The 11,347-nt window shown below is 43.5% G+C and overlaps 1 protein-coding gene across 1 annotated transcript in view; it reads left to right on the forward strand.

Annotated features, from left to right (window-relative positions):
• Spock1 (SPARC/osteonectin, cwcv and kazal like domains proteoglycan 1) overlaps positions 1 to 11,347 on the forward strand; it is a 570,527-nt gene that overhangs the window by 540,266 nt on the left and 18,914 nt on the right. The window contains exon 7 of the mRNA XM_004632236.2: positions 11,019 to 11,135. Coding sequence (XP_004632293.1) covers positions 11,019 to 11,135 — 117 coding nt within the window. The remainder of the gene's footprint in view (positions 1 to 11,018; positions 11,136 to 11,347) is intronic.

The following is an 11,347-nucleotide window of genomic DNA, read 5'->3' on the forward strand; positions in this document are numbered from 1 at the left end:
TTACCTGCCCCAGAGTAGGGGAAGTACTCACACCTATGGGTACTTCCCAGTATTTACCCACCTATGGGTAATCCCAGCAGTACTAAAACCCATAATCCCAGCCTTGGGTCACACATAATCCCAGTGGATCATGAGTTAACACCAACTCTAGAAGTCCTCACCCCATGACTGCATGAGGCTTTGGGGGGACAACTAGACACAAACCATAACAAAGGGTAAGTGCGCGCATGCAAGTACTATTACTTTAGGCCTGGAAAAATAGAAACAGAAACTATATTGAACAATAGTATCTCAATTTGAGTGTTGAATTTGAGCAGGTTAAATTGGATGCAAATTCTCCTGAAGAATAGAGATTCATCCTAGGTGTACCCTAAACACATGTTTTCTGTCACTAACACTGCTTACAACTGAAGACTTAGGTCTTTGATCAATGCCATGTCAGAAGTCACCTCTTGAATGTATGTGTGCATATATAATGTGTAGTACAGGAGAATATATTTTAATATGCAGAAGATAAATATGTACATTTAAACATTTTTATATAATTCATGATTTAGACATGCTTAATTGTGCTAAATTTGGTGTGTATAATTTGAGAACTACTCCAGTATAAATCAGCATTGACAGTCACTTCATTCAAAATGGCTTCCTCATTGTTTCTAAGACTTGCCTAGAATGCTGTCTTCCTTCCAAGACCTCCATGAACCTGAGTCTCAGTGGAAGTTCTGGCACCTTCTGGAAGCCTTCTTGGAACTGTCATTGGCCCCTTGAGCACATAAATTAGCAAAAGATGTAGTGACTCTCAGGCTCTCAGTCTGGCTTTCTGCAAAGGGTTGACCCAAGCAGCAGCCTGCCCTCAGCACCCAGCTCCCTTCAAGGCCTCTGCATTTTCTGGCTCTCTCCATAGTTTAGGCAGAGCCTATTCACATTCTGCCTTGGAGTTCCTGCTAGTACTTAGATGAGAATGTCAGGTGTCATTTCTCTAGCTTAGTTTTTACTACTTGAGAGCTCAAGAAATCCAGTTGGCTGTGAAATCCTTCAATATAACTGCTGATTATAATTCTGTTTTCTACAATCATTGCTGAAGTATTCCAGGTCTCAAACAGGGAAATGCTGACCTGCTCACTAGGAAATACAATTTAAGCCAGAATTGGCATTGCTAGCCAATATTTTGCATATTCATTAATATTTTTTGCCCTGGAGTGTGAAGAAGGCTATGGATTTTATCAGAAGCTTTAAAAGCTTCTTTAATCTATCTAACCTTCCTGCTCTAGATTATTCAGGGGAGAAAATAAGTGTTATTCCATTCATGCGCAGTACAAATGTTGTGCAAGCTCTGAATGTATTTCTTTTTCCAGATGAAGGATTATCATTAAGATCAAGGGAAACATTAAAGTGTCCTCAAATCAGGTTACCAAGAATAGTCTTAATGGCTTTAATAGGGAAATTTATCCATCTTCGCTTATAGGTTGTACCATTAATTAGTTTAACACATCTTCCTTGTTTAATGTTAGTATTTTAAGCTCTTCCAAAGACTGCTTTAAAAGAAGGATTTTATTAGCAAGCTCCTGAATAATGGGGCCCTAATTCCTTTGCTTGTGCCTGTTTATTTATTTATTTATTTAATTTAAAAGATGTCTTCTCTACAGAGAAGAGAACATGCATATATATTGATGTTTAGGCACTAAAATCTGAAAACTGAATTTGTTTATAGCAGAATTTGAGCAGGTACAACCTAGATCAAATCCTTAAGATGCTCTGTTAGAATAAGATTCACCTGGATGTGCTCAAGAAGTCCCTTTTGCGAACCCTGATTGTATTATCTGTTACTCCGATTGCTTATGTCTGGGATCTTGCCATATATTAACTTCTCGAGAGTAGGTGCTGTGAGCTTCCGAAGGTCTTTGGAATGGAAGATGATAGTGGTCACCTGTTGTTTTTTCAGTCTTCACATCAACTTGTGATGTTAATACCTGTACTGTACTGCCATCATCCCTGTTCTACATATGCAAAAACAGAGGCTCAGAAAAGAGCACTGATTTGCCTGAAAAACAGCAGCAACTTGTGTAGTGAGAGCTGGTATTCACACTGTGGGGAACCACTCAGACTGCCTCAAAGTCCAGGGGCATCGAAGGACACAGAGATGCGGCCCCACTTGTCTAGAACAATTGCGTAGCAGAATACAGTTATATAACGATGACTTAGCAGTGAGCACAGACGCGTGTGCCAGTGAGGCCAGCATGTAATAATGTAAAGACGAGATAGCAACCTATATAAGACTTACATGATATCCATTCCTTGGTGCCTGGGCACTTGGGTTCTTTCCAAGATTTAGCTACTACAAATTATGCTGCTGTAAACATGGGCACACATATATTGCTGTGGTATGATGCTTCTAATTCTTCTGAGAAGGTACCCAGAAGGAAGGTGGGACCTCTAATCCTAGTTTTGAGGAATCTCTGCAGTGATTTCCAGTACCAACAGTGGAGAAGTGTTCCTTATACTCCATAGTCTCTTTGATATTTCTTATTGGTTGATTTCTTAATGATAGTCATTCTTTCTGGGGAATCTCACTGTTGTTTTAATTTTTGTGCGATGGAGTACTACTCGGCCATAAAAGGGACAAATTTAAAGCTTTTATAGATAAATGGATGCAACTTTAGACCATACTCATAAGTGAAATAAATCAGATTCACATGTGTAAACATCATATTGTCTCCCTGGTATGAGAAACTGAAAGAGTAAGCTCTGAAATATACAATAGTGAAATAAGTTGTTCAGAAGGAAACAGGAACTAGGATGGGGGAAAGGCAAAAGGACAGTAGGGAAAAGGGAAAAAATGCAAGACAGTCACACTATTAATGTTTCTTAATTCACTAAAAAGGAAGATAGGTGCTAATACTGATTGGAGCAATTTTTATGTCCATATCTTGTACCCTAATATATGACCTTAAGGATAATAACTTGTAATATATTAGCTATTGTTATTCTCCAATTATTTTGTTACAAAATTTTGTTTTATCTGTTTTCAATAAAATATTTGTAGAAAAAGAATTAGTGTAAAATTAAATTATTGTAAAAACGAATTACACAATAAAGACACAGGCTGCTCTTGCACTCTGCTCTGCTCCATCCTGTCTGCCATTAGTACTGATGGTATCTTGCACACATGCATACTTTAACCTGGGGACCTCACCTACAAAGATCTCCCATGAGCCCCCAAGTGGGCACATGTGGACCCAGAAGCCTGAAGGTAGTGTCCTCCTACTCACCAAGACACCATGTAAGATCACTTCTTGGGGCTGATGGCAGAGGCCTTCCGCACTCTGGTCAGCACTGTGTAGAAGAGCAGCTAGATGCAGGCATCTTTGGGTGCCTGAGTTGTGCTGTGGGTACAAATGAGTGAACTAAAAGTTGAAAGACTTGAACATAAGTCTCAGTTCACCACTCACCATTTGTACGGCTTGGGAAAGGTCATTGAGCAGCTCTGAAGCACGATATAAAATCTGACCTTCCTGGATGGCTTCACGTATAAATACCATATGCAGGATCTTGGTTCCCAAACTTTTATATGTGGTGCATCACTGTGTCATGCTATGTCCATAGACACATATAAGTTCATGGCAGTATCTACAGAGTGTGGACTCTGCAGTAGGTCTGGAACTAAGCCCTTAAATATAGTCTTGTTTAATGCTTCCTATGATCCATTAGCTGGTTCTATTACCATCATTATGCAGGTGACAAAACTGAAGATTGGAAATAACTTGTCCAGTGTCAGCTGAGGTAGCAGGGCTGGAGTGTGTGCTCAGGCTCATCTGACTGTGGAACTTGCTTACTCTCCCTTCCCTCCGCAGGATCCTCTGACAGCAGAATCACTCTGATTATTGCTCCTAAAACTGTGCTGATCAGCATCAACTCTCGCTTATTTGCTTTCCAGTTTATTACAGCCCCTATCCTTATGGGACCCGTAGATTCGCTATTTCTCTCTTTCAAGCTTCCATGGTGTGCAGTGTCCCCTCCTCAGTTGTTCCAGCACTTGGGCACCTGCTTGTGCCAGATATTCAACAATAGGAGGGACCCAGTCGCTGTCAGGGAGGAGAGTGTGAGATTCCTCTAGTGGAGCAGAAGCACCATGGGATGGTGGAGAGAAATGCATGGCCTGGACAGTCCAGAGTGGCACCCTTGCCTTGCTGCAGTACAGGGTGTGGGAAGTGTCACCCAGAGTGCAATCCCCACCCTAAAGAAGGCTCAGTTGGCCCTTTTACAGGAGCTGCTAATTGCAAACACTTTGAGTGCATTGATCCAGAGCTGCTCTGATTAAGTAATTACCCACAACAGCACCTAGGAGGGCTGAAAGAGATTAGTGAGAAACAGCTAGCACCACGGCTCCATTGCTAAGAGGCCTCCCAGCTTGCTCCCAGAGAGAACTTGAGTCAGGCCCAACTCTTTAATTACCTTCTGAGGCACTAAAGTTTAAATTAAATTCTGATTGTTTTCATATTAACTTCTGCCAGAGCCCTGAGGTAAGCAGGGGTGAGCTGGGATGGAAGGAGCAGGTAGGTCTGTATGACAGGTGGGGTAATTTTTTCCCTTTGGGCTCTTTAGCTGAAAGAGTTCATGCATTCAAGAGTAGACCAGTAATTGGTTTCCGAGCAGAGGTGTACAGCTATTCTATGATGCTTGTGTGTCAGATTTGCCATTTTCAGACATCCCCATTTGATGTTCACTGTGGCATCAGGGCTGCTTTGCCTCTCCCTCTAGCAAGGTTAAGACTCTAGCCCTGGGTGAAGGATTTCTATTGTATTCCCAGTTCTATTTTTTTTATCATCTCCCCAGTGAGTGTGTTCTATATCTATGCTTGTTTCCTTGTCTTCTCTTTTTAAATCTAACCCCTGAAATAGCTTTTCAGAGTATCATTCAGCTCCCAGGTCATCCTTTGAGCTGAGGCCAGCTTGGGACACCACCAGCTACAGCTTTGGGAACACATTATAGATGCTCAGATGACCTAGCTCCTAACTAATTTACTTAACCTGAAACTTGTTGACTGGCTCTTCATTAGCTCTTGGCTTTGTCTATGGAGGATGAAGGGGCCAGGCCAGATGCGGTAGAGGCACCCAGAGGAAGGCAACCCCAGGGTAGTGATTGCATTCAAGTCTGAAATGATGCAGCTGCTACCTGGGGAGCTTAACAGAGCACTGCTCTCCTTCCTTCTTTCTAATGCCCTGCACACACCTTGCAGGGATGCAGAAGCCCTAGAATAGCTTCCCCCTTCCATCAGCTGAGATTTTCATGCTGTACTTCAGGATTTGCTTGAGCGTGGTCTGCATTCAAATCCACCCTATTAGCCCTTTAGAGCTCTAAGCTTTTGGCAGTGGAGAGGGTCCCAGGTGGAAAAAGCCATCACATTTGCTCTCCAGGGCTATGTACCTTCTGTGGAGACTGCATGTGCCTATTTACACTTGTTTCTTATATTTTGGTCATATTTTCCAAATAGACAGGAGAAAACTACTGGGAGAGTACCAAATTACCTGGGCCCTTTCTGCCTGCATGCTGTGCTTTCCTGGGGGAGGTAGCTGTCTTTCTTCACGTTGGAGGGTAATGTGCAGTGGCACTGTGCTTTTCTCTAATGAAGCCCCTGTGGCTGCACATGTGACATGCTGCGGGCTGTTCCGCAGTTCTCCTGGAAGCTCATTGTTCTCACACCCAAGCTAAAAAGGCAAGAGTCTCGCTTCCATTCCACATTGTTCAACCTTTCTGTATTACTGGCCGAGCTTCCTTTACAGGGGAGCATCTGACTTTTTCTTTCAACCCTGAACATGGTCCAAGTATATCGATTGTATATCCTCACACCAGCTGCCTACAGTCCCAGTCTATCCACCACCCAAGGGGTCAGGTCTGTGCACAGGGAGAGCCCTGCAAGGCTGGATGCAAATCCTGACAGCACCACTTAATAACATTGACTTGATTTTGTAACCCTTGTGTTCATTTATTCATTCTTCTTTTCCATAAATATATTTTGAACAACTCTTCCAAGGGTAAGTGCTCAGGTAAGGCAGATGTGGATGAAATCCTCTCCATTGACATTGTGGAGCTTATCCACTGAGAGGAAAAGACAGAAATTGCAATCTGAATCTCATGGACTTCTACTTAGCCACCTATAAAATCAATAAAGGGAGATGTTATTCCTTATAACAGCAGCATCTTCTTGGGTTTAAAATAAAGCATAACAATAGAATTCTAACACATTATGCAGACAGTTGGGAAATGGGAAAGGGAATATAAATTTAATGAATCTCTGCTATATACCAGTAACTGTGAGCTACATTTTACTGATATTTCCCACTCTTATTCCATGCCATGTTGCCATGAGCGAAGCTTTAGTAGTACCATTTTGGAAATGGAAAAATTGCACTTTATGAGAGGCAGAAAGGGGATTTCCACAGTTCATCAGTAAGTGTGCACTGGGAGTGTTCTTCATGTTGGTGAGCAGCTGCATGCAGTTCAAAGGCAGGGTCACAGCAGGTTTGTATTGCAATGACATGGGGGGCACATAACCGATGACACCTCACAGGTGAGATATAGGCCAGCTGAACATCAAGGCACCGGGAGCCCATCCAAGGAGACCTCACTAGTTTGAATGTTAGGAAGTCCTCTAAGGGGAAGTGGCTTTAAACTGTAAAATGAGAGAAATGTGGGCATCAGTGAGGCCCAGAGGTGTGTCCAGGTGGAAGACTGTGGAAAGAGTAGTAAGGCTGGAGCTGGATGGCAAAGAGGAGAGAACCAAACAAGGCAGCAGGTTCTGCACTGAGGGATCCAGTGCGCAGCTTAGTTCATATTCTGGAGCTTAGCCTTAACCTGCAGATTATCTGGGATCCCCTCAGTGGCTCATGCAAGCAGATGACTATATCAGATATCCATTTTGCAATGGTCACTTTGGCTGCTGGATGGAAAAGGAAACGTGTGGCTCAGAACTGGAGACCAATTAGAAACCTGTCTTGGTGGAAAGTAGGAAAATGAAATGAACTGGAATAAAGAAGTAGGGATACCAAAGAACCAGCAGACATTTTACAGTAAATAGAGAAATGGATAAGACCAGGATAATTTCTACATCATCTCTGCCCTGTGGCTATGAGTACATGATGATACCATGTCCTGACTCCTGGAGAAGGCAAGGACGGGGCAGGCATTTTCAAAGATGCCCACCAACTCCTATCTATGTTGGAGCAGACTAACACAATGTAGAAAGGATAACCAGGAAGGCAAATGGGAAAACATCACTGAAACAGGGCTCTGAGCAGAGACCACTGGAAGGAGAGCGCTACGAGCTGCTGAAACCCAGGTGGAGGCTAGGAGGAAACAGAATTGAACATGGGAGACCCTGAAGGCTAACTGGTGCTCAGCTGCCCAGCAGAGTGATGTGGCGGGCCAGTGGATCAGGTTTTAGTCTTCATAATGTATCCAAATTCTGCCTATGACAGCACCTTCTTTCCTTGAAGGTTCTCACACGGGTGGCCTGAACACCTGTTCCTTTCAGCAAGAGGAATGGTGAAGCCAGCAGGAACCCTCTCTAGAAATGGCAAAGATTGGCACATCTAGGGGCAGAGTGGAGGACTGGCAGGGGATATGGTTTTACAGTTTCCTTCCCCCATCCCCATTAATTTTCCCTGGGAAGGAACAAAGTATGTTGGAAATATCTTTTCGGTCCTTTGTTTCTGAGAAGAAAAATCCAAGGTTGGTTCCTTTTTGGTGACTAATACATGTGAGCATTTTGCCTCACAGGAAGCCTGTGTGCTGTGGTGTCAAATCTGAACAAATAGCTTTCTGCAGGCTGTTCTCTTGGTTATGTTTCCCCTGGAATATATCCGTTCCCAGGCTAGCTGTGCCTCACGTTCTCCTCCCAAGGACCCCTTGGATGAGGACACTGTGAGTGAATAGGGCCCATCATAGAGCACCTCCTATCTCCATCTCAGATTCTTGATCTCTCTCCTGCTACCAGTGCCAGTGGCTCCCTGTGTGTGGAGTTGTCCCTGAGTGACCGACTCACTCTTTCACAACTCCAGAGCCAGATTCCATCAGTTGCCCACAGCTGTGTGCTTTGAGAAGCCCGTGGGGAAGGCGGCAGGCTGGTAAAGACACGGATCACCTGAACATCTCTCTGCGTTTAGCTAAACGTGGCTCACTACTTTATCTTGCGGTGTGTGATTAACTTTTAAAATTGACTTGGCCATTTTCTCTGCTCAGAAAATATTTCAAATAGATGGTGTGCATAGCAAGAGAGAAACGAATGGATGTTATTAATTTTTCAGTTTCAAATGTGAGTTTTATTATAGAGTCTGCATGCTAGCCCCTTTAGAATCTCATGGGCTTTCTTGTTTAAAGTGGTACAGTGTCAGAAAAGTGCAGACTTGATCCCCTAGAGCCTGAGGCTTGTGACAAGTGTGTCAGAGAACTTATTCCTGGGGTAAGACTTGGTGTCAAGGCAATAGCGTGAAGTCCTGCTTTTAGCAATGGCTGCTTTCCTTCTGATGTGTAAGCTTAGCTTAGCACAAGATGGCGGATCCAGACTGGGAGGGACTTATTTCTTTTTTCTCTGTCAGCCATCTTAAAGTGCTGAAGGGAGAGAGGGACACAAATCTGAATACCAGGATACAATGGCAAACATCAGAAAGCCAGAAATCCTCTTCACACAACAGTATGCTGCACAGCATTATGCTGGGATGGTAGTATACTGGCTCTGTGCTCTCTAGTGTGGAGGTAGAGGGCCAGTTGTGACTATTCAGCATGCTTTATGGGACCTGAACAGAGGAATCAAATATAGCCAATTTATATTTAGCTAATGGCAATTTATAGGATAACGTAAGTATCCATTTTTACCTTTTTCTTGGGTAGACAAAGTCAAGGTTTTTGAGTACATTAGTCTTATTGATTTTCTAAATGCTCTGATGTTTTCTGTAAGGTTACTTATAAATCTTCGACTTAAAAAAACAGTAATTGTCAAAATAAAAATCATAGCTGGTACATCCCTGAGTAATAACTGTATGACATGTACTTTGCTAAGAACTTTACAGACATTGGCTTATGGTCACCGAGTGATGCTCTTATCCTGAGTTTACAGGTGGGGAAGTTGAGGGGCCAAGGGATTATGTGACTGCTCTGAGGTCACCTAGCAGTGAGTGGCAAAGCTGAGATTCATTTCAAGCAGTGGGGCGCCATCCCCATTCCATCTGCTGCCAGTCAAGACATTTCTCAGTGCTGATTCCTGGGGGAGGGGGGTTAAACATCCAGTTGTATCATGGTTGTTACAAGCAATGCAGGGTCTTGAGGCCATTAACAAACTACATATAAATACTGAGCACATACATTCACTCTGAGCTTGGTAGAGTTTAAAGTGTGGATCTTGTCATCTTGTTTGGAAGTTCTGTATCATTCTTTTGTGTGTGTGTGTATTTTAGGGAAGGATCTACAGGGTGTTCAGGGTCTCACTATTATATCAGACTCATAATGATCTGCCTGCTTACAGTCTCCTAAGAGCTGGGATTACAGGCGCTTGCCACCATGCCCAGTCTCAATTGCTGTCTCAGTGCATCCTGGGGGCAGGGCCTGCACAGCAGACTTGGGGATCAAACCCCTGGCCCCTGTCCCTGCTTGCAGGTGCTTTAATCCACTGAGATATTTGGCTGGCTCTCTGTATCATTTTTTTTTGTGTGTGTGTGTGTGTGTGGAACCAGGGATTGATTTCAGGCCCTTGTACTTGCCAGTCTTCCAGGCAAGCACTTATTCTACTGAGCTATCTCCCCAGCTTCCCCTTTGTATCATTCTTAATGTTTATTTAGTTGGTTGGTTTTTTTCTCTCTTTAAAATCAAGGAGAGGGTCTGTGCTGTACTCTGTTCTTTTAGAGAGCACAGGCCCTGGCCCTGTGAGGCCAGCAGATTGGGCCCACTGTCTTCAGGTCAGTCAGGGTCTGTGCTGTTGGAGGCTGTGTAGGAGTCTATCTATTTCTCCATCATTGCCCCAGAGCCCTCCTGCATCACTGTGCTCTGTGCCATAGCATGTATTGCTCAGCTTCTTAGCCATTTGTTGCTGTAACTTTCAAATTTGGGGAAAAGAAACATTTGCATGATTTATTTCCCCATTCACGTACTATTCTTTGAGATTTTTGTCTCTTCTCGTTCCACTTGCTAGGGTCACAAAGGACACTGCTGGGTTTTCTGTGTCTTCATAGTACCCCATTGCCTAGGAAGTCAGCTCCTTTCTCCACATCCTTTCACTCCTTTGGCATTTCTCTTTGCAAGTCTTATCCAGCCTTCCAGAAGACTTTCAGCTTGTTCATTCCCTTCCTCACCTGCCGGCTCCCCTGTGAAGCTGAATCTCTTTTTGTCCTCAGGCATATCATCTGCCTCACCTACTCTGCCACACCCTATGAAACAAACCAGATAGTAATGGAGGGGCTGAGACAAAAGGGCTCCTATAGAGAAGCATTCCTCTATTACTGGTGGAAAATCAGAATGAGTCCACGGGAAGGCTGGCCAATAGGCCAAATCCAGAAATTGCCAAAGACAGAATTGGGAGCCTGCTGTTCCTGGGATCTTTTGGCGTCCTGAGCAGTCTCTCCATAATAGCATTAGCTATTCGTGGGTAATCTCTTGGCAAGAGTACAGTGGAAAATGTAATTTTCCCTAGCAAAGATGCAGCAGCAAATTATTTGGGGTTCACAAAAAAGATCAGTGTCAGTCTTTGGAGGATACTGTACACCTGTGTGACCTGCACAGCTTATTTTAACAGCTGGGAGGCAGTCCAAAGTCCAGTGTCAGCTGCACCTGTCATCCTGGGAATTTAGACTTTTTTCTGTCCCACTCGGTTCTTGTGATGGCAGTATCCTTTGGGGCACTTCATGTGGGGAGGGTGCAGTTATGTCATGGTTGGCCAGGGAAGCTTGCTTTAAATGACTTTGGCAATAACCCCACATATTGAGGGTAGGAAGCTCAGGGACTCACCAGTGCCATTTGTTTTTCTCCAGCCTGCACGGACAAGGAGTTGAGGAACCTCGCTTCCCGGCTGAAAGACTGGTTTGGAGCTCTTCACGAGGATGCAAACAGGGTCATCAAACCCACCAGCTCTGACACAGCCCAAGGCAGTAAGATTATTCTATTTTTGCCAATTTACTTCACTATAAATATTATATTTCCTCATTTAGTAGACATTATTGAGTTAATAGCACTTGGAAGTCAAAAAGGAAACATTACCTTAAAATATGCTCCAGTTTTAAAAATAACCTATGGAGAAAGGGATGATGCTTTAGGACCAAGGAAAATTATGACATACTTCTGTAACTGACCATAAAAATAT

This window comes from Octodon degus, unplaced genomic scaffold (assembly GCF_000260255.1).
Source record: "Octodon degus isolate 3935 unplaced genomic scaffold, OctDeg1.0 scaffold00048, whole genome shotgun sequence".
NCBI lineage: Eukaryota > Metazoa > Chordata > Mammalia > Rodentia > Octodontidae > Octodon > Octodon degus.